The sequence below is a fragment of the Stenella coeruleoalba genome, assembly GCF_951394435.1.
Source record: "Stenella coeruleoalba genome assembly, chromosome: 10".
Taxonomy (NCBI): domain Eukaryota; kingdom Metazoa; phylum Chordata; class Mammalia; order Artiodactyla; family Delphinidae; genus Stenella; species Stenella coeruleoalba.
The window spans coordinates 65,238,395-65,264,651 of record NC_137156.1 but is presented as its reverse complement, the minus strand read 5'-3'; the positions used below and the strand labels follow the sequence as shown (position 1 = coordinate 65,264,651).

Sequence of the window (26,257 nt, the reverse complement as noted above, 5' to 3'; positions counted from 1 at the left end):
TGCCAGAATGGTGGGTTGTCTTCTGCTGTAATTTTTAAAAACTATCTTCTGCTTATTATTGCTTGAATCATGCAAATGAAATTTCTTTTTTCTGAGCTATTATGAGTCCTTCCTCAAGTTTGGACATGCTTAGAAAATATTTTATATTCCCATTTTACCATGGTGGCCTAACTCAAACCTTTAAATCTTTTGCTTTTGACCGTATTATCTTGAATATCTGTTCTGTAGATGTTGTTTCTGCTTCCCTTAACAACAATAATAAAGGGAATTACAGAATTATTCAGAAATCCATTCTGAAGTCTCTGTTAATGAAAAAGGAGCACAGATTGTTAAGGTGGATCATAGCTCCAGACATCTATTGGTACTTATTGCGAGGTACAAATGCCACATTTTAGTGTGGGTTTAAAACAGGACGTTGATATTGCCTCATAGGGGTGCAGATAATAAATAGCCTAATCACCTGCTGGTGACTTTCTTCACAGAATTATTGCAGGCTTCAAAAGTTAGTTAATTGTTTAAAGTTATGACTGAATTTAAATCTTCAGGTGCCAAACTGCTGGAATTTGTGACACTGTCATTAAGAAACAATTCCCAGTTTTCTTTATCTGCATCCTGGTGTCTTTCCACTATTTACTGAGCTCAGAAGAAAGGAGTGCTAATTTTCAGTTGCATCTATCCTCATTGCTTATAATTTTACTTTGAATTGTGCAGTTTATACTTTTTTTTTAAATTTGTTTTTATTCTTGTCTGTGTGTTTGATGTTGGCCTTTAAAAAAAAACAACAAATCAACTTAAAGCCTTTGGCCACCACTCAACCTGCAAAGACTTCAACATCGAAAGCCAAAACACAGCCCACTTCTCTCCCTAAGCAGCCAGCTCCCACCACCTTTGGTGGGTCGAATAAAAAACCCATGAGCCTTGCTTCAGGCTCAGCACCGGCTGCCCCACCCAAACGCCCAGCTGCTGCCACTGCCAGGCCTTCCACCTTACCTTCAAAAGACGGGAAGCCCAAGGTAAGTAGTCACCTGAGCACCGTGCCAGGGAAAAGTTTTCCCCTCCGAGCGTCAGGTAGTCAGACTCTGTTGCTTCCAGACATGGAAGCAGGCTGGTGGACTAGGGGAAAGGAGAGGGCAAAGGGGGAAGGGTAACGCAAATCACTTTGACGCAGCCATGAAATTCAGTGGCCTGTTTTCCTTTGTGCCTTTTCTGCCCTGGCTGGAGGCACTCTTGCCTCTGCTCTGGCTCCTCCTTTCTCCCAGCTCCTCCTCACTCTTTGTCTGTTTACATACTGGTTAACCAGTTTCCCCACTCCACATGCCAATCATATACTCATTTTTGGTGTAATTCCGCCATCAAATTCCCAGTCAAATTCAATTATTTGTCTTTCTGCTTAATCATCCCGCAGAAGTGAATTTCCTCCATTAGTTGATTAGTGATTAGCTCTTCCAGCTTATCTTCCAGCAGATTCCAGCATCAGGTGGTAACTTAACTTTGCTTTTGGCATTAGGCTACCTCTCACTGGGCTCCTTCTGCAATTTTTCAGTTTTCCGGGTCACCCACACATTACTGCTTAGAAATGGGTCAGTTTGGAACAGCAGTAGCTTCACAGGATTGTTCTTGGAGGAGAGGGTGGGTGGAATCTGTGACTGCCTTTTCTAATATCTTCTTTTCTTTGAAAAGGGCCTTTAGGTCAGCCTGATATTACTTTTTTTTTTTTTTTTTTTTTTTTTGTGGTACGCGGGCCTCTCACCGCTGCGGCCTCTCCCGCTGCGAAGCACAGGCTCCGGACGCACAGGCTCAGCAGCCATGGCTCACGGGCCCAGCCGTGCCACGGCATGTGGGATCCTCCTGGACCGGGGCACGAACTCGTGTCCCCTGCATCGGCAGGCGGACCCTCAACCACTGCGCCACCAGGGAAGCCCCGATATTACTCTTTAAAATCATGATGAGGAATAGTTTACCATGTTAAAATGTCAGTGTTTTCATTTAATCTTGTAAAGAAAACTGGTGGAACCTAGGAATTGTCAGCTAGGTTGACAACCCTGGCCAAGAAACGGAGAAATCCTAGTATAGACTAGGAATTATAAAATCTCGTAAAGCTTTCTGATCCTCATTTACCCAGTTGACACTGCTTTTCTTGATGTTTAGAAAACAATTTATTTGAATAAGGGGGCAGAGGGAAGGTGGCTGGAGCCGTGGCAGCAGCTCCTCCCTGACACTTTCTTAGCAGCAAATCCTGGGGGAGACAGAGGAGGCCATGGGAAGGAGGGGGTACTCTCTAGTGAAGTTCACTCTGTAATAATAACAAAAATGAAGCATACTGTAGTGATTTCTTTATAGACATTAACTCTTTTAATTCTCTCTCTCAACAACCCATAATGTGGATTTTAGTATCCTCATTTCAGAGCTCAGTTAAGTAACCTTTCTGTAGTCCAGTGCTAATAAGCGGCAGAGCCTGTATTTGAACTTGGGTCTAACTCCAACACTGGTGCTCAGGGCCTCTATCAATACTCTTGTTTCCTGTCTTTTTGCCATGCAGCTTTTAGACAGCATTTTGAGATGCTGCTGACCTGAAGAGGTGATGTGCCTCATAATGATGACTGTTATTTATCTTTTAGATAAGAAACAGATGGAAACATTTTGAGAGATGGATAAAAACTAAAGCCTACTGAAATTTGTTTTTTTCCTTATTTGGTAGAAAGATTTATAGGAGGAAACAAAGGGGAAAAAACTATTCAGAAAAAATAAGATCTGTGATTCTGGCAGAGGAGAAAATACAGTTGAGAAAACAGGAGAGTGACTCCAACTCTGAGAGCAGGCTGGTTCTGCAGCCTGCTGAGGCCAAAAGCCTGACGTCTAAAGAACATCACATCCTTTAGAGATTTCTATCTCAAGCAACTTTTTTCTAACTTATTTTATTATTATTCCTCTTACTAGCAAAATATAAGAGCCCACCCGATTATTCTGACTCATAGTATTGAAAATTTGAAGGAGACCCCAGAGAGCATCTGGTTTAGTCTTTACATTTTAGAGTAAACAGAGCAGGAGTCCCTCTGCACGGAATCCCACGACACGCTCGAGACAGAGCTGGTAGCTGGACCACTTCCCCTGATTCCAACCTTAGGGTTCTTTAACACCATGCTTGGGCCCTTCGTTTGTAGGAATGGTCGTTACCCTGCATTTGCAGGGTTAGAGTTTATTTAAATGGCTGCCAGCCCTTAATTTCTGAGAACTCCTTAGCTGATTTTCCAGTTAAGCAATATCCTGCTTGTCTCCACCAACATACTACCCTCTGTGTGGCCATTTCTCTTGGAGTATAAGAGCTGGATCCCCTTTGTCTGTGGTTTGGCTTACTCTCTTGAGTAACATGGTATATTTGCTTATCGAAACAGTCTGTTCATTGCCTATTCCTGTAGAAACCAGGCTGTATTGATTCCTTCCCTTCCTTGATAGTGACTACATGCCCAGCCTCCATGGAAGAGGAGCTAGAGTGACCCAGATGGCCTGTGTCTGCACTTGAGAGGCTTTTCCCTTTTGCTTTCAGTCAGAACTGTGGCATCGGCCTCCTCATTCCCTCTGTTGGTCAGGCCTGCACCCTCCACTGCCCCTTCTTACTGTCCCTGTGCTCTTACAGAATCCTCATCCTCCCATCCCTAACATCACTTATTATCAAAGCTGGTCCGTAGCGATCCTTTGTTCCAGCCTCCTTTGTCCAGATGAGGAAATAAAGCCCAGAGAGGCTCAGTGATTTGCCCAAGATCACACTGTGAGTTGGGGTCCTGCCTGGGGCTACAGCTTAGACCTGACTGATTTGGTCAACGCAGTTTCCAGCTGCAGCTCCATCCTGTTCGGAATTCACTGGGTGCATCTTAGCCAAAAGAACGGCTGAATTTGACTGAACATTTTAAATTTTTTGTTTTATGTATTTGTTTGATCTCTGGTCAAATATTAATACCTTAAATACATAAGTATTTAATGCAGGGGATCCTGAGGCAGATGTACTTTGTGGTGTGGTATATTTTCAGGGCTGTTCACTCTCACTGGTTCAGGTTGGATTCAGGTGGTTTGACTCCCTGTTTCCTGATTCCCGATCACACGGCACCCTACATAGCCATTTCTCATGTTGTGTGGAGGACTTTGATCATATAGCCACATATATTTCCTATCAGTGGTGCCAAACCCACAGTACCCCTGATTTCTGGCATAAGCTTATATGGAACCATCCTTTGGCGTGACTTCCTCGGCCTATTGCTGACCTGCAGCTCTTATTCCCACTTTCCTATTAGCAGCCTGTTGCAGAGGCAAAGATTCCTGAGAAGCGGGCCTCACCATCCAAGCCAGCCTCGCCATCCAAGCTGGTCTCTGCCCTGGCCGGTAGGCCTGGCTCCAAGAGCACCCAGACTGTTCCAAAAGCCACAGCAGCTGCCACTCTTGCCTCAGCTGGGCCAAGCAGTAGGAGCCCCTCTACACCCCTGCCCAAGAGGCCTGCTGGTGAGTACTGCGCTTCCCTCCCATGGGAACCAGTGGGGAGGAGAGTGGGGCCTTGGCTTTTTGCTCCAGCCATAGCAGCAGCCGGCATCACAGACATCTGTGCAGACCTGCTTGTGCACCAGTCCTTAATGAGGTCTGTTGAAAAGTGATAGCCTCGATCTCCATGTGAGGTTAGTAAGTATGTGTACCCAGAAAAATCCTGAGTGAAGGGGATTCTCATGAATTCCAAGGTAGAATTTACTATTCCTTTCTTAGTAACTCCACAGCACGTGGACTTTCATGATAAGAAATAGGCCATTCAAAGAAAGTCCACGTAGAAGGGAAGGCATTGTCAAGACTGTAGAAAAGAGTAAGACACAGTGCTTGGCCTTGGACGCTCCATCAGGGCGTGGTCTTTACTCGGCTGTCTGATTTACTAGTTTATTCTCAGATACTAGCACAGCCCCTGGCTCAAACAGTTCAGTAATTGTTGAATGAATGCATGAATCTCAGTTTTGGATGAGCCATTCAGTAGGTTATTTTGTTAATCCTGATGTTAAAAAGTATATATTTGTGCAGCGGTCAAGACTGAGGGGAAACCTGCAGACATCAAGAAGATGGCTACGAAGTCTGCACCAGGTAAGACCCCATCCCCCGCTTCGTGGATCCCAGATTTAAACCCCCACCTCTTCCATGGCTTTAAGGCTCCCTTTGCTCTCTTCCCTGCATACCCGTTATCTCTCACTCCCACCTTTGCAGCTGACGTGAGTCGCCCAAAGAACACCTCCACCAGTTCCGTGAAGAAAAGCGCCGCCGTCCCTGGGGCGGCACCCCCAGCAGGGGTGACTCCCAGCCGCGTCAAGCCCACAGCCACCCCTCCCCGGCCCTCTGGGACTCCTTCCGTGGACAAGAAGCCCACGGCAGCCAAGCCCAGCTCCTCTGCCCCAAGGCTGGGCCGCGTGGCTACCAATGCTTCTGCCCCTGATCTGAAGAATGTCCGTTCCAAGGTTGGCTCCACGGAAAACATCAAGCACCAGCCTGGAGGAGGCCGGGTGAGTCCAGGGAGCTTGGGGTCCTCAGCAGGCTGGCCCCTGCTTCTTCCTCTGCCACATCTAAGCACCGTTCCCAGGCATGTCCTTGCATCAGCCCAAAGGGCCCACCATGCAGGGAGCAGTCAGGACGTTGGATTCAGCGTCAGGGAATTTCCTCCTGGGCTCCGCCTCCCAGCAGCAGCAAGCAGGTGGCTCTGAGCTTTCTCTTCTCCTCTCCTGTTCTGCATTTTGGGGTTTAGGCTTACACTCTTGGAGGAAAAAGGGTTCTGCTTTACAAAACAAACAGAGGAGGCCTCTGAGCCTTGAACAGGTGAGAGACACTGGGCGGGAACCTGGTTTGTTCTGTTTCTTACGCCTGCACTGTGAACAGCAGGATAGGCAGAAAGAAGATGGACCACCTCTTTGTTCCCTATGCTGTGTCTTGGGTGGAGAGTCTGTCTGAACGAGGATTAGTGTCCTCTTGTGGCCAGGGTGACTTGCTGCGAGCCCCTGGCTTTCCTAAACAAAGGACCATGATAGAGTGTTGAGATGGAGAAGCATGGCTGGACACAGCGCTTCACTTTAAGGACTTTCTGGGTGCATCCATCCCAGAATTATTTGTTAACTGTTAGCAGCCACGGGGATTTTATGTGTGAAAAGGTGGTGGCAAAAGTCCAAGTTCAAAGTCCCGGGAGCAGCAACCTTCTCACCTCCTGCCTCATTCTCTAGCACTTAAACCACCACCACCGGCGTACGCCTCCCCCCGCCCACCGGCCACTCAGGATAGGATACTTAAATTGCTTCAATCCAGAGCTGCTAAAAAATTGAAGAGGGTCCAAAATGAAGTAGAATCCTGGTGCTGTTGGAAGACACTGATGGAAAACTGGGATAAGGGCCCAAGAGTTGCTTTTGACAAGAGATTATGGCTCTAACGTACCCAGCCAGGCATCTGGGGCTGTGGTGGTGATGGCCTGCCTGTTTCCCACCCTGGCCCATGCTCTTCTTATGTTTTCATGGTGCAAAAGTTGCAGGAGGTCTTGGTGGAGAGTTCAGTAACTCAGTCTGGTGATGAAAGTATTTTCTGTTCCAACGTACCTGAGGGTGTGGCACTTCCCATCATCAGTAATAGCTCCCTGTGACCATGGCAGCTTGCTTGGGGCATATCAGAACATAGGGCAGGGGGGTGGGACATTGTGATTTGAAAACCCTAGTACACACTCAGAAGAGAATCGCTCATTTAGCCTCCTTCTTGCCTCTTCTCCACGAATGGTGTCTTGATCTCTTCCTCGTGTCTCAAGTCTGGTCTGTAGCCCCTCTCCCTCCAGCTTGGTCTGCCCTGGCAAATCGGTGGTTTTTTTCTAGGAGCAAGGGTGACCTGCTTCTGCATGGTGGCCTGGCCTGGATGCGAGTCCCCTTCAGCCCTCTTCCCTTCTTTGTATCTGGGCTCTTGTCCTCTTGGTTTGAAATTTGCCCTCCCTTTATCTCCATCCAGGCCAAAGTAGAGAAAAAAACAGAGGCAGCTGCTCCAGCTCGAAAGCCTGAACCTAACGCAGTCACTAAAGCAGCCGGCCCAATTGGCAGTGCACAGAAACCGCCTGCTGGGAAAGTGAGTTTTATTTAGACTCTTACCTCTTGAAGGTAAAAAGATGGTCAACTGTTTCTTCCAGCCTCAGTCACTTTCCCTTCTATTGCACTTTTTTCTTATCCTTAACTAGTTTCTACTTCTCCCTGTGTTCCTTCCTCTGTGTTTGATGACTCAGGCATCAGAAAGTATTCTCTATTAACCTGAAAGTTAACAGAGCTAGGAGCCCACTAGCCCTTTAGGGAATATTTATTTAGCTGGATAAAATGGATCCAAACACTTTCAGTCACTACCTTCACTCTGACCTTGATCTGAAACATACCCATTATGTACACAAACACAGAGTACCCAGCTTCTTCCTCAGTAAGACGTGGCACTGGTAACCTTCCAGCAATAGGAACCCTGGAGCCCCTGTCCTTCAAGTTCAACTGAAGGCCCCTCTCAACACCTCTGGGTGTGGAGATAGCTTCATTTGTCCTGGTTCTCCAAGGACCTCTGTACTGAAAGTTAGGATGCTGATTCCCAGCGAAAACCCACTCAGCATAGGGATTGCACCGTCACCTGGATGCAGCGGGGAAATGCTAGGTTCTTTCCCCTTGTCTCCACACCCTGGAGCCAGGGCCCTCCTCTTGCCCTGGGAACCTTCTGCCCTTATCTGTGGCAGGTAGGTGGCCAGGGCAAGGACTTTGTATGGTTGGCAGGTGGGGAAGGCTGCACCATGGTTCCTGGGAGCTTCTAGAGGTCCTGTAGGTCTCTGGTTCATTAGGAAAGTGGTTTGCTCACCAGTTGTTCATCATTGATGTATGTAAAGAAGGCAAGGAACAGTTGGAGTTTCTCAGGGTAGATTCTACTCTGGGGAGAACCCTTCAGTTTGGGGGCTACTACATCATTTGTGAAGTGCTCTAAGGAAAGGAAGGAAGGACGCTGGCAACTATTCCTTCTTGAGAAGGCTCAAAAAGAATTATTTGTCCCAGATCTTGGATCCTGAGCCTTTGTGTTGCTCCATTCCAGGGGGAGCCGTTTATATACAACACATTGTGCAGGTGCCCCCCCAGATTGTGCCTCACTGCAGCCCTGCCCAGAGCCTAGTCTCTTTACACATGAAACAGGGCACAGGATTGGGCATCTGGAGGATTGTGGAAGGGGTTTTACCCTGGAATCAAAAAGAAGACTAGACTTAAACCTCAATTGCACTGTGCTTTCTTGAGTCCTGAGACAAGTGGGCTCTGCGTGGAAGTGTGGCTTCGGCCTGTGCCCCCTGGTGCCCAGGGTTCTGCATAGCAGGTCCAGCGGCCTCGGGTCCCTTCCTTCCCATCAGCATCAGATCTGGGCCGTGAGCCAGCGGCCCCAGGCTTCTCCACACAGCCTTTGCTTCCTAGAGCAGGTCTGGCTGCAGCGATTCCAGGCCCCAGATTTAAGGGAAGTGCCGTCCTTGGGTGAGGACGGGTCCGGATGAGCAGGACCCTTGCAGAGAGGAGCGTCGGGGAGAGAGCAGGCGGGGGGTGGGCCATGGCTGAGTGGGCATTGGGGCCACTGCTGTCTGCACCCTGTGAACTGCAGCCGGCCCCCAGGAGCAGTGAGGGTGCCCATGTAGCACTCTGGCGACATCTTCTGTCCTTGTGTTGTTTGTTCGTGTTTTCACTCCCTTTCCTGCTCCTTCCAGTTCCTTGGCCTGTGCTTTTCCACAGCAGTTCTGCTGAAGGTGGGGTTTTAACAGCACTCCCTGCAGCTCATCGTGGTCATGTGTGGACTCACTGCCTGCCCCGTGTCGGTTCTAACCAGCCCTCTCCCTTTGTGTTGTTTTTTCTGTTCTCTAACACTCCAGGTCCAGATAGTCTCCAAAAAAGTGAGCTACAGCCATATTCAGTCCAAGTGTGGTTCCAAGGACAATATTAAGCATGTCCCTGGAGGTGGTAATGTAAGTATGCGCTCGGGGCCGCTGGTGTCTGAGGCACCCTGGAAAGAGGGCCGCCCCGCCCTGGCGGGCGAGTGGAGTCGGGGGGACCCCGATGCTCAAATGTGTTCAGACTGAGTGTTTCTGGTGAGCCCTAAACGACAGCTGGGTGACACCCACTTGACATCTTTTGCCCCTGTGGGTGGGAGGCCTTAGGGGTTCAGAGACCTGTTCTGAGGGACGCGGTCTGTCTCGAGTCCGCTCTTGGGGGTGCAGTGGTCCTGACCTGGAGACAGATGTCCAGACTTCTCCAGAGCCCATCCTCGAGTCCTTGCTGTTGTAGAGCAGGGAGTTTGTGTTCCGCGTGCTCCCACCCGTCCTGTGCCCTCCCTGCATCTCTGTGACTCTGCTCTTTCTCCTCTTCTCTCCCTGCTTCCTTCCCCCTCTTTTCTTTCTGCTCTCCTTCCCCCACTGTTTACCTTTTCCAACCCCTTCCTCCTATTTCCTTTTCTTTTTGGCTCTTTCTCTCGCCCATCTAGACATCCTGTTTATCATGCTGCTACTCTGTACCACCCTTAAGATCTGTGTTAGGGACACAGGTGACTGGGGCTCATAGGGAGGTCCTGGTCTAGGGAGAGATGGTGTAGATCACCATTGTCATCTGGTATGTGGAGAGCACACTTGCATTTTCCACGTCCCTGTGACAGAGCCCTGCCCTCACCGCCTCTCCCCTAGCTTCTCTCCCACCCCAAGAGGGAGAGAGCTGCCCTGTCCTGATCTCCCTTGGGTTCATTCAGTTCCTTCTCCTCTCTTTCCTGACCTGGATTAAGTCCTGCTCTGCTTACCCTCTTCATTTTTAGGCTCTGTCCCCCTGCCCCCTTGGTGGTCATGTCGTCCTGCCCATGGCTTACAGAGGGCCCAACCCTGCAGTTCTGCTGTGAGGGTGCAAACATAGAACACCTCTTTCTTCCCCCTGCACAACTCCCCTACTGCACATCCTTCCTGGTCATCTCCCCACCACTGGCTCTTCCTGGCGTGGGCAGAAACTGCATCCTTGGCACTCGGGTGGCTGGTTCTTGGCCAACTTGGAAGTTGGCCAGAGATCAGCCATCCCAGTGTGGGAAGGCAGAGGTGGGGGAAGCTTTTAAAGGCAGTGTGTGGTTAAGGTGAGAAAGATCCAACCCGTGAAGGGCGCAGGTAGGCACTGGCCCTAGCTTTTCCTCTCAGGCTTTGGCCTAGATGCAAACGGAAGGTGAACAGGGATTCTGAGGGAATTGGGTTGCGTGCATGTGTGTGTGGGTGTGTGGGTGTGTGTGTGTGTGACACAGAAATGCATCTATATATGTTGTGTGGTGTATGTCAGAGCTCTGAAAATAGTCCTCGTTCATCTGTCACCTAGTATGGTCTTCCCACACTGCCTACACATGATTTCAAACAAGATTTTTTTGGTGAGGGAATGTACTTTTTAAAAGAGTTTTCATTTTAGGAGGTTTCCTTAAACAGCAGAGCATTAGGAAAATGCCTGTGACAGTGTTTCCAGTGGGAAGATGAGGGTAAACAGCCTGGACTATGGCGCTGTCCTGCCTTCCATCAGCCCCTCCATAAAGCCACCATAAATATACCTGTGTATAAGAAGGGTGACCACCAGCCGTACGGGTCTAACCCCATTCCCCCACAGGGCCCTCCTTACCCCAGAGAGAAATTCTGGGGTTACCACAGGGATTCGTGGCTTGGAACAGGATCCTGGTCAGTACTCCCCACATGTCCCCATGTACACATAAACATGCCTCTTGTTGAGAACTGAGAGGCCATCGGGTGAGAACATAGCAGCTACTTCTGTGGCTGATCCCAGTTTAAATGTTGCAGCAGTTTTAATTCCATTTCACCCTTGCAAGGAGGGGTGTGTATGTTAATGGGTTCTGAGACCTGTTGGCAGTGTCACTTCAGTAGCAGTATTGACACCTGCAGCGGCCTGCAGGCCAGGGGCAGATCACGTGAGCACACGGCTTGAGCGAGGTGCGAGAATGCCGGGGTGGTGGTGAAGAGGCTGGTGCTGGCTGCCAGGCGTCACTGCGGGCGACTTTGGGGCTAGCACGAGAAACACACATCCTAGGCCAGAGCAGCAGCACGTGGCTCCCTAAAGCCAAAGCCGTCAGTGGAGGCCGGGGGCTAGGGGAGCAGGTTGGGGGTATCTTTTGGAAGCGGATTGTGGCTCTTCTATGTACCAGCCTGGGAAGGCAGAGCTTGTCTCAGAGGCTTTGTTAACTTAGTGAGATGCAATTAAGCTTTTTAAAACTTTATATATATATATATATATATATATATATATATATATATATATATATATATATATATATATATATATATAAAATTTATTTATTTACTTTATTTTTGGCTGACTTGGGTCTTCGTTGCTGCACATGGGCCTTCTCTAGTTGTGGCAAGCGGGGGCTACTCTTCGTTGTGGTGCACGGGCTCTAGGCCACGCAGGCTTTAGTAGTTGTGGCTCGTGGGCTCTAGAGCTCAGGCTCAGTAGTTGTGGCGCAACGGGCTTAGTTGCTCCACGGCATGTGGGATCTTCTGGCCCAGGGCTCGAACCCGTGTCCCCTGCATTGACAGGCGGATTCTTAACCACTGCGCCACCGGGGAAGTCCCTAAAACTTTTAATTATAGAAATTTTCAAACATATACAAAAGTAGAGAAAATAGTAACGTGAATTGGATGTACTTTTTTACCCAGCTTCATTTATTAATCTTTGTGGCCAGTCTTATCTATAAATGCCCACCCCAGTTATTTTGAAGCCAGTTTCAGTTATATCTTTTATCTGCAAATATTCCAATATGTAACTTTAAAAGATAAGAACTCTAATATACATATGTATATAAAATCCCATAGCATGTTAAACAGGTTTGCTTAATCAGGAAACAAGTAAGGTCCATAAGTTGTGATTGGTTGATTTGCATCTTATAATCTTAGGTTTCTCTTACTCTACAAGTTCCCTGTTCATTTTTTCTTTTTTCACGGTAATATTTTTCAGAGTAAACTGAGTGGTTTGTCCTAGAATTTGGATTCTGCTGAGGATGTCCCCATGGTTTCACTTAACGTATTCATTAGTCCCACAGTTTTCTTTTTATTTATTTATTGTTTTTTTTAACATCTTCATTGGGGTATAATTGGTATACAATGGTGTGTTAGTTTCTGCTTTATAACAAAGTGAATCAGTTATACATATACATACGTTCCCCTATCTCTTCCCTCTTGCGTCTCCCTCCCTCCCACCCTCCCTATCCCACCCCTCCGGGCGGTCACAAAGCACTGAGCTGATCTCCCTGTGCTATGCGGCTGCTTCCCACTAGCTATCTATTTTACAATTGGTAGTGTATATATGTCCATGCCTCTCTCTCGCTTTGTCACAGCTCACCCTTCCCCCTCCCCATATCCTCAAGTCCGTTCTCTAGTAAGTCTGTGTCTTTATTCCTGTCTTACCCCAAGGTTCTTCATGACATTTTTTTTTCTTAAATTCCATATATATGTGTTAGCATACGGTATTTGACTTTCTCTTTCTGACTTACTTCACTCTGTATGACAGACTCTAGGTCTATCCACCTCATTACAAATAACTCAATTTCGTTCCTTTTATGGCTGAGTAATATTCCCTTGTATATCTGTGCCACATCTTTATCCATTCATCCGATGATGGGCACCCACAGTTTTCTTTAGATTGATTCAGACTTGATATTTTTCCCCACATTTTTGCAAGACGTTCATAGGCAGTGGTGGTGTTTCTATCAGGAAACATAATGTCTCACTCTTCTCGTCGTCTCACTCCTCGTGATGCTGGCGGCTGTTGATGCCCAAAACCATGAGTTCAGTGAAGGTGCACTGTGGTGAGACTCTAATTATCCTGTCCTTTCTTCATTTATTGGCTGGAATACATCTATAAAGCGAAACTTCCCCTTATCAACTATTCTTTTTTTGAGGACTAGGTTCAGCTGTGGCACACTGTCAACAGATGTGTGGACTCCACACCCTGGCGAGAGCCCAGCCGTGGCGAGTGACCTCTGTTGACTCCTCACAGGTCATCTCAGGGATGGCGCAAGATGAGCCTGTCACTGTTGCCGAGGACACGTGGTGGCTTGCTTTAGCAGCTGCCAGATCTGTGGCTGGGAAAAGTGCATTTCCCCAAGCTCCTGTTTAGGGAGAACTGCAGCCTTGTTGGAAAGATGAGCCAGAGTAGAGGCTGCTGTTTTGATGGTAGTAGGTACGCTGTAGGTGATGATTGAGCACCTGAAGCGATTAGTGTAGAGCTGGTGCTGAGGTCCCTTCAAGAGATGGTATGAAGAAGGGATGGAGTGAGGTTAGAGCCAGGGAAGCCTTTGGAGAAGGCGGCCTCTGACCTCGGGTTTGGAGACTATAAAGAGAGCATGGGTTTGGACCTGGCAGTACACCTTCTCTCACTGAGGCAGTCACTTTTTTGTGTGTTTTTCTCCTCAGGTTCAGATTCAGAACAAGAAGGTGGACATCTCTAAGGTCTCCTCCAAGTGTGGGTCCAAGGCTAACATTAAGCACAAGCCTGGTGAGTGGTGCCTCCCTTGTCCCAGGTTTCACCCCTATGTCTCTGTCCTTCCATGAAGATTCCTGGAGCCACACACCCAGGGCACAGCAGTAGAAGCAACGTAGTCCTCAGTCCCTGTCAGGGAGGGGGGATTCTGGGCACTAACCTTTTAGTTGGAGGAGGAACAGTGTGGAAGGTTTGCCATTTGCACCAGCAGCGTCTTGAGGACCTGCTGTGTGCATGGCACTGTTGACCTAGGCCTCGGGGAAAGGTACGCTAGGGGCTAAGAACCCTTCTCAGCCTCCCAGGCAAGCGTTCAGGAGCTGGTGCTGAAGGAGCTCTGGAGAGTGGTGGTCGGGTCTTGCCTGTCAGACTCAGGAGCAAAGGGTATTCTCGAGCAGTGAAGCATCATCCACCAGCAGCTCCAGCAGGAGATAGGGAGCCATTCAATAATGCCGCCTCGGCCTGCCCATGTGGATCTTGCCACTACAGCAATGCAGACTCTCCTGCCAGCAGCACAGGTGGCCTGGCGCCCCCGTGGAGGCCTCTGAGCCACTGGCAATGTTGTCTGAGCAGGGCCTGCGTTCTTGGCTCGGCTGTACCCTAAGAGCCTCGTGTGTCCTGGACCCTGGGTCGGCAGCAGATTTGGGGTAGTGCCATATCTGTAGTGGCAGGCACACTGGCTGACAGGTCTGGTGTCTCAGAGATCAGTCGCCACGCCACGGGCCAGTTAAGGGGAAGGCAAAGAAAACTCCCTTCCCTCTCAGCAAAAACTGTCATCCATTTTAGAAGGTGTTCTGTGTAAAAGGATCAAAACACTTTGCCCCTTAACTAACCTTCATTTTTCCTTCTATCTGGAAAATCCAGTCCTGTGAGATACCTCCTTCCCTAGTGACACTGAGTGACTTGAGGTCCGGTTTTGGAAGGGGCCAGAAATCCAGTGGGTAGGATACCTGGAGAATTTGGCAGGCAGCTAGGTGTTGAGGTTGGTGATATGAGCCAGGAGGAGATGGGAGAATGAAGAAGGGCTCAAGGGAAAGCCAAGCTGAGGGGCCGGGTGGCCAGTGACAGTGCTCTGGCCCTTGATCCCATGGCCTCACTCTGGCTGAGCTGTGAACGTTGCCTGTGTACAGACTGCCTCCCCTCTGCTCCCGCCTCTTGCCTTCCCTTCTTTTCATGACAGTGAGATTCAGTTAAACTGCTCACCTAGACCATACTCCATACTGTGACTCACTGGCTCGCTGGTGACTTTGAGCAAGTCACTCCTCTCCTCCAGTATCAGTGGTGGCAGCTGGAAAACCAGGATTCCAGGATCTTGACCCTGACCAACAGGGTGTTTATGAGGCTGAAAGCATGTGTTCACTGTGCCTCTTCCTTTGTCCTTAGAGCAGGTCACTTTTTCCCCATTTCTATACTGGGCACATCCCAGTCCTTGGCCAGCCTCCTGGCTTTGCCTGTAGGGGTATTTCTCTGCCACCCACAGTGACCCATTTCTGTTTGGTTCCAGGTGGAGGAGATGTCAAGATCGAAAGTCAAAAGCTGAACTTCAAGGAGAAGGCCCAGGCGAAGGTGGGATCTCTTGATAACGTGGGCCACCTGCCTGCAGGAGGTGCCGTGAAGGTAATGAGTGGGTCCTGGCGGGGACACAGCTGGGGGGTGGGGTTGTGCGGCTGGAGTCTGGGTCCCAGCAGGTGGGCACCTGTCACCGCCCCTCAGTCTCTTCAGGGGTCATGTTTCACCCACACCATTGCTGTTTCCATCGTCTGTCATCAGCCCTGAGCGAGGCAGGAGAGGTGAAGAGGCCCCAGCCCGGTCACCTCTCACCTGTCCAGCTGGAGATGGAACGTTCTCCTGAGAGCCGTGGCCTGCCTTTCTGAGCCCATCTCAGCCATGTTCAGAGGGACAGGGCTGGAGTGCAGGTCCCCACAAGGCCGGGGTCTGTGTGGTACCGTTCTCGCAGCACCTCCTGAGACGGGAGTGTTCGGTACCTGCTCTGTGTCAGGCTCTGTTCTGGGCCTGGGAGCGGAATGGCACATTTTTACTGCCCGTGACGGCAGGCCTGGCATCCACCCCTCTGGAGGCCTGCGCGGGCCGGGCTCTGGAGAGCACTCAGGCGGCAGGCTTCCCATCCTGGTTGGGCCTCTCCTCCCTTCCCTCCCTCTCTTCCCTCTGCGCTCCTTCCACAGTACTGTGAGATCTTTTGTCTGCCAAGATGCTGTCTGTCCTTTGTTCCGTGTCATCGGGTAGCAGGGCCGTGGGGGCAGCGCCTTGCCGGCTTCCAAGCCTGAGGGTGGCTGCAGCTGCTCAGGGAGGGGTGGGCGAGGGAGAGGGGACATGAGCAGTGCTCCGGGCCTTCCCCTGCATCTGACCGCGCAGCGCGGCTCCATCCCAGCCCGCACTTTGTCCCACCCACCTCAGTGCTCCGTTCAAGCCCGGACTAGCTCCCTCTGTCGCAGCCTCTCAGGACATGCTCCACACCTTGTGAGGGGCTGTTCTCTGGTCAGCACCCCCGGGGCACTAACTTGGGTGTAGTCACTTGTCCCCGGGCACACGACGGGTGCACGCAGACCAGGGCTCACGCCTGGGCCTTTCTGACCGCAAGTCTTTTCTTTACTCACATCACCTCCCTTTCTTATCACTTCTGGAACTATTTTTCTAACACAGAGGCCCGTTTCTTTCACTGCTCTGATTTCTCCTGTTGTCGCCTTTGGGCGTTCCCAGCACAGGTGTGCCAGCTCGCCAGTGCCTCCCAGCAGCCCTCCCTCTTGTGCTCTGGACTCACACTGGGTGTCCACGGCCACCACAAGGCCTTCCTCGCCAGGCCCCCCCAGTCTCCCTCACACCTCCTTGGACACCTTCTTCCCTCCTGTGTCCCCAGGCCCCAGAAAGATGCCCAGCACAGAGGAGGCCTCTGTCAGGGGCGCATGAATGATGGATACACGGGCAGCGCTGCCCCAGGAATGGCCGAGAAAGCCTCTCCGAACACTCGCATGTGCAGGGAGTGCCCTGGGATCCCTTAGGTCTGAGGTGGCGGCCTGCACCCCTCAGGAACTGGTTCAAACTCCCGGAGCTCCCTCGCCCTAGTGGCTCCAGACCCACAACTTGAGATGATTCCTTAGCTTTTTTGCTAACAATCTGCTGTCATAAGTGTTGTGATCTGGCATCAGCCTTGTTGAGAAGCCAGGCACCTTTCACCTCTCATGTCAGAGGCTTCACGAAGCCTTTCGTCTCCCAGAGGAGGCTCTCAGAGCGTGTCACTAGCCAGGCTGCACTGCTTTACTGCCCCAGAGCCTGAGTTCTTACCCAGCACCCTGCCACCCAGGCCAGGAGTTGGTCTGGCGGGGGGGGCGGGGGGGCACCTGGTCTAGACTCCCAGGTGACTGTACCTTGAGCCAATGGGGAGCAGCAACAGCGGGGGTGGGGACTGTGTGTGAAACCCACCACCATCACCATCCCACGCCCTCCCCGACTGACCCTGCACTGTCTCCCCCACTGTTTCATTTGTAGACTGAGGGCGGTGGCAGCGAGGCCCCTCCGTGTCCGGGCCCCCCAGCTGGGGAGGAGCTGGCCATCCCTGAGGCAGCGCCTGAAGCTGGCGCCCCCACTTCAGCCAGTGGCCTCAGTGGCCACACCACCCTGGCAGGGGGTGGTGACCAAAGGGAGGCCCAGACCTTGGACAGCCAGATCCAGGAGACAAGTAAGTGGCTGGGCTCGGCCTAAGGGCCAGCCAGGGGCCCTGCCACTGGCTGCAGATTGAAACTCCTTTGTTTTCCTACCGGAGTGTGGCCTGAATTTTAACGAAGCAACCTTTTATTTTCCAGGCATCTAATGATGACATTCTGGTCTCGTCTTCCGTCCCCCGTGTTCCCCTTCTTGTCTCCCCCGTCACCCTCTCCCTTCCCTCCTCCTGTGTCACTGCAGATTGAGACCTACAGGCTGACGTTCCGGGCAAACGCCAGGGCCCGCACCGACCACGGGGCCGACATTGTCTCCCGCCCCCCTCCACTTCCCTGGCGGCCCCAGCTCAGGCACCTGGGCCCCTAGCTCCCTCTCCCGGGCTGCCCTCTAGGCCCCTCCCTCCCTCCCTCCCTCCTGCCTCACTTGCCCAGGGTGGCAGCAGCCCCACCCCCGTGCTCCCTCCACTCCCGGCCCCAGACCCGGCTCCCTGCTTGGCTCCCCCGTCCTCACCATTGCGCCGCTGCTCCGCGGAGAAGGTTGGGTGGAAAGTGGGGTAGGGGAGGCTAGTTCAGGACCTCCTGGGATCTGGGTGGGGGGAACCGGAGTCCAACCTCCTCTTTGTTTGGTTTTTTTGGACCAAACCCAAGAGAAACTGACATACCCTCCCTCCTCGCTGGTCCATCTGGAGGGAAGAGTGGAAGTGGACGTCCCCGTGATGGCTGGGTGCTAACTGCGTACCCTGAAGCCTGCTAAGCCACTGCCTCTTCCTTTGACCCCACAGTGGTGCCCACCTCACAGGTGGCACCAGGCATCTCTTGCTGCCCTCCCCCAAGTTAGTCAGGGGCAATGCTGCCTGTCCCCGCTGCTTCCCATACCTACCTAGCTGCTGTCACACTTTTATCTTTTTTTTTAATAACCTGAAAACCGGTGGAGTAGTTTTGCAGGTTGAAGCCATGTCTGAATGAAAGTCGTTGGTAGGTGTTAAAGGAAACAGGGAAGGGAGATCCTGAAGCCTCCAGCTGGGAGGTGAGGCATTGGAGGCTGCCCTGCCTTGGGCAGCTTGGGGCCCCGGCCCCGGAGGTGGTGTGGGCAGGGCAGGTGCAGTGGGGGGCTGTGGGCTAGAGGGCAGGCAGGGACCGCTAGGGGCTGGTCAGAGTGTGGACTGGTGGTTCTGGCATTTTGTGTGTATGCTGCTTTTCTTTTCTAACCAAGAGGCTGGTTTTGGCATCTATGTCTGTCTCATTCCCTGGGATCTGGTGGGAGACAAGGTCGGGCTGGAAAGGGCCATGGAGGTCAAATTCCTCCTAGCCTCCAACCTAGGACACTCGAGCCCTCAGTTGCCAGGGAGCCTGATGTGTTCAGAACTCATGTGGATAGTGGGGAATCAAGTCTGGAAATTTAAAAATAAGTACATGAGATGGGCCATCCAGGCTCCCTTACGGCCTGACTGGAGAGGGGAGAGAGGAGAGGAGAGGCCAGCCTAAGGGGTGTGTCCTGGTTAGGCCTGGTCTTGGGATGGCTGCAATGATAAGTCCCGGGAATTGTATTGACACGAAGATTCTTATTGCACTTGTACTTTTTGTATTAAAGTTTGCATGGTTTCTAATAAAGGATTAAAACGTAACAGTTTGCAGTGAAATGGCCTGGGAGTCTCCAAGGCTTCTCCTCTGGAAGAGCATTTTCTGCAGTGCAGACTTGGCCCCTCACACTCCCCACCTCCTCCTCTGGCATCCCTTGGCGCTGAGAAGGTGGGAGCTGTTGACCTAGGATCAGATTTGAAGTCCATGTAGAGGGAGGGTGTCTGGGCTGGGCAGGTGCTCTCCCTTTCTGAGGTAGCATTTTCTCCAGGGAGGTTCGACACCATCTCCCCAGCTCCCCAAGCACATACCAAGAAATTGCAGGGGTCTTGTGGAAAAAGCACTCCCAGGGCCAGAAACTGTCCACACAGTGCTTCAACGGCGCCAGGGACATCAGGGCATCCGTGTTTTGTCTGCAAGAAAGGGTGAGATGAAACTGGGAGAACGCAGTGGGAGGTGGGGTGCCAGATGCAGTGGGGTGACAGTGCTGGGCCTAAAGGTACCTGCACCTGTGTTGATGCTGGGGTGGACAACAAGCTCTCGGTCCTTTTACTCCGTTGGCCAAAGGTAGGGGTGGGAGAGGTGACCCCGGCGGAGAGCACTCTAGGGGGCGCTGGAGTGGTCAGTGTTCTGAAAGGTGGTTTGGGCACAGCTCCCTTGAAGGGTCCCACAAGCCAGAGAAGCTGAGAAGGCCGCCCTGACAGGTGGGACCAGAGGCCCTGTGTGCTGTGTTCTATTCTGCAGCTGTTGGGGCTGGAACGTTTCTGTACTTCCCCATTTGCTTATGGCTCAGCCGTTAACCATGTTGATCTGTGATTGTTGTTATGATTTCCAGAACAAATAAAGCTCGTATGTCCCACCACGCAGGCCCTGTCTTCTGTATACGTCCTGGTTGTCTACGTCTTCAGCATCCGAGGCCCCCACAGCCCCCAGCTTGTCCCCTCGCATTGAGGGACTGGGGTGCAGCGTGCAGTCTTGACCTCAGCCCCTCGTCTGTGAATCTGTGGCTGTGACCAAAGGTTAAGGCTGCTTGTGGAACTTCTCCCTCCCCCATTTGCCTGGGTTAGCAAGTGACAGCCAGCCAGAGAGGATCCAGGCTGCGAGCCCTGCTGCACGCGCAAGGACACTGCCTCCCACCGCGGCTGTGACAAAGACGACTAGACTGGGCCAAGCAGCACAAGCCAAGAACCCGCATGAGTGGTTCAAGCTCCTGAGGGCTGGGTTCTAAGCCCCTTGCTCTCCTAAGACTTTGGGGCCCTCCCTTCTGAGCCTTCACTCTTTCTTCCTCTTGGTTTGGGGAGCCCCAGCGGATAGCGATGCTCACAAGGGATAAATAGAACTTTATTTTAAATAAACATTTGCACTCTGTACATGGCCCCAGCGGAGACGGGGCTTAGTCGTCAGCTGTCTTGCGCACATCAAAGCTGCCACAGGGCCCGCGCAGCAGCTCCGCCAGCAGCGCAAGCAGCTGCCCGTGCTCCTCCTGCACGCAGGGCGGCAGTGCAGCCAACTCGCTGCGCAGGCTCCGCTCCACCATGCGGCCCAGGGCCCGGCGCAGCTCCCGCAGCAGCCGCACAGTGCGTGAGTCGCCCTCCAGCCGCAGCAGGTCGCTGTCACTAAGGGAGATGGTGGCCCGGCGCCCATCATCTAGAGGAAGGGAGAGACGCGGGGAGCCCGGGTGAGTGAGGCCGGACCCCTGAGGAGGCAGAGCAGCCGGAGAAGCGGTGGGGCAGGAGGTGTGCAGGTACCCACCACGGATGTGGACGTCCCCGTCGGTGAGTAGCAGCACAGCTAGTGGGTGCACCTGGGAGGAGTCCCGGACAAAGACGCTGCCGTTGGACTTAACAGCCATGAAATACGTCAGCCATCGGCTCCGTAGCCGTGTGGCCTCCCTAGGGAACAAAGAGCTGGGTGAGGCCCCTTGCTGAACCACCCGAGCTGCCCTGCCCCAGCCTGACAGTCCCCCACCTGTTAATGGTCGACTTGTGCAGCAAGATGTTGCCGGATTTGGTCCTATACGTGACACTGTTGGGCTTGAACTTGCCCTGCCGGGTCACCTTGCCCTGCCTCACCTGCAAGGATGAAGGAGAAGGTGGGTGGGTTGAGCAAGGAGCTGGGATGGAAGGAGAGGTCATGGCCTGGAGCCCCCTCCCCAGGGCAGCACCTGGATGAGGTTGGGGTAGAGACCCGCCATCAGCACACCCTTCACCAGCTCTTCCTCCTCACTGTACTCGTTGCACTGGGCAGAGGCCAGGGTGCAGTCCGAGGGCTTCCCCACCAGGAAAGCCTCATAAATGTTCTCTGAGAACTGCTTGATGAGTCCTGGGGAGGCAAAGTCAGGGTGAACCTAGGGCCCCTGGTTCACAGCTCACTGTGCACCGGCCCAGTGCGAGTGGGAAGGGTGGAGGGACTCAGGGCAGCTCGGGACCCGCTGACCGTGGATGAAGCGCAGGCTGGGTGCATAGAGCAGGTTTTCCTCCAGGTAGTTCTCACGAGAGCTGCGGTCCTGCCAGCGCAGCACCTCCTCCCAGCCAGACACAGCCCGCACGAACGCCAGGTGGTCGCTGCCACTGTCGTGGCTCAACAGTGCCTTCACCTGGGAGGGGAGGCGGGTGCCAGGGTCACAGGGCAGGGACCAGAGGAAGACACCTCGGGACCGAAGGGAGCAGAGGGCCGGAAGGGAGAACAGAGGGCCACGCAAAGGCATTGGGTCTGACCTTGTCCACCTCCGCCCGGTTCTGCAGGCTGCTGCTGAAGGGGTCCCGGGTGAGGCAGGAAACGACCACTAGCAGCGGGTGCAGGCAACGGAAGATGGCAGCCAACACTATGGCCTTGGCCAGCCGTGGGTCAGTGGAGATGTGGGCCAGGCGCTGCCCCAGAGTGGTCAGGTACTCCCGCTGGTCCAGCACCCCTGCAAGCTCAGCCGTCAGTCCCGCCCCTGACAGCCATTCCGCAGCCCGGCCCAGCCCTGCACCACTCACCGATCTCCTGGAGCAAGATCACGGCCTCGTCCACCGCCTTGATGTTTGGACTGTCCACGGCCTTGGAGAGGAACTCCACTGCCTACAGCACGAACGAGGCAGAGCCTGTTAGCCCGCACCCCACCTGCACGTTCCCAGGGCCCACTCCGCCCACCTCTGCCGCACCGTCTTCTCTGGCATGTGGATCTTGGCTTGCAGCACCAGGTTCTCAAGGGGCGTGCGCAGGATCTCCGGCACCTGGAAAGGGGCCATCTTCTCCAGCCGGCTCCGCGGGAACAGGTGGTAGGCAAAGCCTGACTGGCAGCGGCCCGCCCGGCCCCGGCGCTGGATCACGTTGGCTCGTGACACCCACACGGTCTCCAGGCAGGACACCTGGGGGAGGGGGCAGGTGAGCAGCCACACAGACCACACGCCTTCCTCCATGCTCCCCTGCGCCTGGCCTTCACCTCACTCAGCTCCTCAACTGCCCCCCACAGCAGGGACAGGGAGATCCCACAGGTGTGGCCTTCTCCAGACACACAGGCCCAGGGTAGATCTGGGCTGGGGCAGGGCCAGGAGATGGGTGCCACCTTGGTCTTCAGGTCGTAGCGTTCCTCCTTGTGCAGACCGCTGTCCACCACGTGCACAATGTCATTGATTGTGATGGAGGTCTCAGCAATGTTGGTGGCCAAGACAATCTTGCGCACGCCAACGGGAGGCTGCTGGAATATGGCCTTCTGGTCCATCATGGGGATGTTGGAGTGCACTGGTGGGCAGCAAGAACACACTGGTCACGGGCACTGCTCCAGCCAAAACCTCCCCATATGAGGGCAGGCAGGGATTTTGACCCTATTTTGATGAAACTGAAGTCCAGATCAGTAATATGCCCAGTAGAGGTCACAAAGCCAGCAAAAAAGTAGTGCAGCCTATTAAGAAACCCAAGGCCCTGAGCCCCAGGTGAGTCACTCCCCAGGACAGAGGGCAAGCCTGGTGTTAGGGGCCACCATCCTTGCACACATGCTCTCACCTGGCAGGATGAGGTACTTGCTCTCATGCATGCCCAGGGCCTCCTGGAGGCGTTGCTGCACTCCTTTGATCTCCTGCCACCCAGGCAGGAAGCAGAGGATCCCACCTGTAAAGGGCCCTGCAGGCATGAGCTAGTGGCTCCCGGCAGATGGGAGAGCAGGGTGGGCACGGGGCAGAGAAGAAAGCACCCACCTGGTTCCCCGCGGGCATCAATGTGCAGAACCAGATCAGTCACGAGGTCCAAATCGAGAGCGCATTCATCCTCAGACTGGGGTGGGGGAAGAGAGGCCAGTCACAGCCCCGGGGCCAGGGGTCGTGCACAGGACACGGCCACCGCGACTCGGTGAGGTCAAGGCACGTGACACATCACCTCCAACCCTCACCACACCCTTGTCAAGAAGGCCTGATCATTCCCATTTCTAGCAAGGAAACCAAGGCTTGGGAAGGAGGAGGGGAATCCATGGAGAAAAGGCCAGGAGCCGTGGGCAGGACGGGGCGGGCGTATCCCCTCACCTCGTGGTGCCGATGCCGGTGTGGGTACTGGTGCTTGCCCAGCTTGGCCAGGATATCCTCCAGGTAGTGCTCCTTGACAGGGTACATGAAGCCGGGCACCTTGATGACAGGGCAGCCACCAAAGTAGCGGGAGAAGCGCTCGTTATCACCTGTGGCACTCATGAGCACCAGCCGCAGGGCCGGGTTGAGCCGCTGCAGGCCCTTGAGCAGAATCAGCAGGAAGTCCGTGTTCACGTCCCGCTCGTGCACCTCGTCCACGATTACATGGCTCACGCCCTCCAGGCTGGGGTTGCTCTGCAGCTTCCGTAGCAGGATGCCCACGGTACAGAACAGCAGAGCCCCACCTCGGGCTGGAGGCTTGCTTTCCAACCGCACCTGGAAGCCCACGTTCCGGCGCAGGGAGGGGCCCAGTTCGTGGCTGACCCGCTGTGCCACGGACACAGCCGAGATGCGGCGCGGCTGAGTGATGATCACGTTGCAGCGAGCACCTCGGCCCTCGGTCACGTAGCGCTCCAGCAGCAGCTGGGGGATGCGCGTGGTCTTCCCACAGCCCGTGTCCCCGGCGATGACCACCACCGGGTGCTGCTCGATGGCACTGAGGATGGTGTCCCGATGAGGGTCCACAGGGAGCTGGGGGGCCTCCTGCCAGACCGGCCCTCGCCGCCGCCACAGCTCCAGCAGGCTCTGGCTCAGACGCAGCTCCTCTGTTTCTGACAGGGGCATGTAGGGCTTGCCTGTGATAGGGTCACCCAGCGGCCCCGAGTCCTTGCCCAAGGGCAAGATGTCATCACTCTGCAGCCGGAGCTCTGGGGAGATCCATGAACTGTCCATGGGGTACTGGAGGACGGGAGAGGCAAACAAAATGGTGAAGAGAAATAGCTTCTTCTCATTTACCCACAGCCAGCCAGCCCCTCCACACAATTCACCTTGGCCAGAAGCTATGGCCCACCCGCCGGGCAGGACTCAGTCCTCAACTGCCCTGGGACCCTCGTGGGCAAGACAGGACTGCTCAGGGCAAAAGTGTGCCCAGGCTCCATCCCCAGTGGGGAAAGCGGGGAGTCACTACCGCCTGCTGCAGGTGAAAGCTTTTGGTCTGGGTAGATGAAGGCGGGCAGGTGAAGAGGAATGTGGGGATTCTCTTACGTGGTTTAGGAAGGTCTCTATCTTGCGGAGGATGGGTTCAGGCACCTGGATGGTACACGGCCGGCGCTGGGTCTCACCCAGCTCGCGCAAGGAGGCCAAGTTATACATGGCGTGGGTGAGCGGCTCGTTGTTCCGGTCCACCAGGCCCAGGCTCTGCAGAGGGAACACAGGAGGCTGGTCTATGCCTGTCTCCCCATAACTGGCCCAGACCTGCTCAGGAGCTTTAGAGAAGTCGTGCAGAGCCACCTCTTTTCTAAGACATTTTTGGGTTTGGGCCAATATGGTGCAGGAGGGAGAAATTAGGAACCAGGAAAATGTTAGGTCTCCACCAAAAAAAAAAAAAAAGTTAAAAATGATTCAAGCAAAACCAGACCTGGCGTGTCTGAGTGTTACAGCCCCCACCCGCACAGACGGGCGCCGCAGAGAATCCTCTGCCCGAGCAGCCGGAGTCCCCACAGCAGCCCAGGCTCACCTCCGTGAATCCCCACCTGAGACAGGCGGGCCAGGCCCTGAGCCACCCCGGAACCCAGTCGCAGGCTCCTGTGCCTTCGCTGCCCGCCCACCCCTGCCACATTTCATGTCCAGCTGCCACACCTCCACCTGTCTCTGCATGACACCCAGTCCACCGTACAAACATACACGGAAGTTCCCGGAAATACATACTTATGCACCTTGATAAAATAAACCACTGGAAGGGAAACTCTCTGTTTTATTTCCCTATATGCCCAAAGCCACCCACCAGAAATAAGACAAAGCATTCCAACACATTGGGCAAATGTGGAAAACCAGTCATTTTCCCCTATAGTCTTTCATGTCCGGATTCCGCACACCCTCCAAAACCCAGAGCAAACACTCCCTCCTTTAAGAAGTCTACCTGCACAGGGACCAATCCCCTTCCCCAGCCTCCTCGTGCCAGAACAGAAGAGGTGCCAACAGGGCCACCTTGCTGCAGGGGAGCCCTCTGTCCTTTCCCAGGACTGTGAGAATTTACCTACAGCCTCTCTGACCGTGGGCAGTCAGCTGCTCTCAGAACACTGCTGCCACCTAGAAGCTTGCTCCTTCCTGAGACAGGCCTCTAACATGCTGAGGGTCGTCTTCTCATCACTTTTTTGTCTGGTTGTTTTTGTTTTTTGTCAATGCATTTATTTTTCAGTTTCAATCTGTAATGGTTGCTTAATAAAACCAGTCAACGAAAAGTGATTTTTTGGGGGACAAATGTGGACATTAGCAGACTGAACAGTGGTGACAGGTGCAATCTTATTCCAACGTTAGTTTTCACAAATTTGAATTAAATACTCCCAGGACAGTGGAAATACCCTCCTAAAACAAGAGTTCTCAAGTTCATCACTGTTTTTGTCTATCAAATTAAAATTTAGACTTCCTCGAAGTTCTCCCAGTTAGCCCTAGTTCTGTCCTCTTTAGCCACAGGTAATGACACATCCATTCCCTCTCACCACTTACCTGAACCCATCCCTCTTCAGTTCTCCAGGATCTTGGTACCCCTCGCTATCAGCTCTATCTAAAATTCAGTTCCCAGAGCCAAATGTACACCAAAGGTATATCCGACCATTCAGAGTAAAACAGGGCCTCCTTCCTCTCTTATTCTGCAAACCAGACCCCCACGGGTTCAGGTAACTCCCACAACTGGGCTATCAGCTGACCTCCAAAGCCGCTTCAAAATGATTGCTAGCTGTAAGCCCCACTGCCTTCACCTGGATGTTGATCCCTTCAATATTCATCCTAGATGAACGTCGCGTGGTTTGTTTTGGCCACAAAGCCCAAGTTATCAAGATCTTTCTAGATACCAAGTCTGTCCCTCAACAAAGAC

At 53.1% G+C, this 26,257-nt stretch overlaps 2 protein-coding genes across 20 annotated transcripts in view; one reads left to right on the top strand and one right to left on the bottom strand.

Annotated features, from left to right (window-relative positions):
* LOC307192700 (microtubule-associated protein 4-like) overlaps positions 1–18,834 on the top strand; it is a 169,630-nt gene extending 150,796 nt beyond the window's left edge. For 5 of the 13 annotated variants that reach the window (XM_079933961.1, XM_079933968.1, XM_079933959.1 and 2 more), the window contains 10 exons: positions 798–1,013; positions 4,287–4,491; positions 5,050–5,109; positions 5,230–5,522; positions 6,994–7,107; positions 8,909–9,001; positions 13,472–13,553; positions 15,040–15,152; positions 17,040–17,229; positions 17,354–18,834. In XM_079933961.1, coding sequence (XP_079790087.1) covers positions 798–1,013; positions 4,287–4,491; positions 5,050–5,109; positions 5,230–5,522; positions 6,994–7,107; positions 8,909–9,001; positions 13,472–13,553; positions 15,040–15,152; positions 17,040–17,229; positions 17,354–17,361 — 1,374 coding nt within the window. In that variant the 3' untranslated portion in view covers positions 17,362–18,834. The remainder of the gene's footprint in view (positions 1–797; positions 1,014–4,286; positions 4,492–5,049; positions 5,110–5,229; positions 5,523–6,993; positions 7,108–8,908; positions 9,002–13,471; positions 13,554–15,039; positions 15,153–17,039; positions 17,230–17,353) is intronic. The other 8 variants (XM_079933970.1, XM_079933963.1, XM_079933966.1 and 5 more) reach the window with 6 other exon arrangements.
* Positions 18,835–20,107: 1,273 nt separating this feature from the next.
* Positions 20,108–26,257, bottom strand: part of DHX30 (DExH-box helicase 30) — a 30,674-nt gene continuing 24,524 nt past the window's right edge. For all 7 annotated transcript variants that reach the window (XM_079933954.1, XM_079933952.1, XM_079933958.1 and 4 more), the window contains 13 exons: positions 24,430–24,582; positions 23,287–24,123; positions 22,966–23,041; positions 22,775–22,879; positions 22,338–22,513; positions 21,934–22,140; positions 21,769–21,850; positions 21,505–21,698; positions 21,224–21,383; positions 20,952–21,109; positions 20,756–20,859; positions 20,540–20,679; positions 20,108–20,434 (listed from right to left, as the gene is read on the bottom strand). In XM_079933954.1, coding sequence (XP_079790080.1) covers positions 20,181–20,434; positions 20,540–20,679; positions 20,756–20,859; positions 20,952–21,109; positions 21,224–21,383; positions 21,505–21,698; positions 21,769–21,850; positions 21,934–22,140; positions 22,338–22,513; positions 22,775–22,879; positions 22,966–23,041; positions 23,287–24,123; positions 24,430–24,582 — 2,646 coding nt within the window. In that variant the 3' untranslated portion in view covers positions 20,108–20,180. The remainder of the gene's footprint in view (positions 20,435–20,539; positions 20,680–20,755; positions 20,860–20,951; positions 21,110–21,223; positions 21,384–21,504; positions 21,699–21,768; positions 21,851–21,933; positions 22,141–22,337; positions 22,514–22,774; positions 22,880–22,965; positions 23,042–23,286; positions 24,124–24,429; positions 24,583–26,257) is intronic.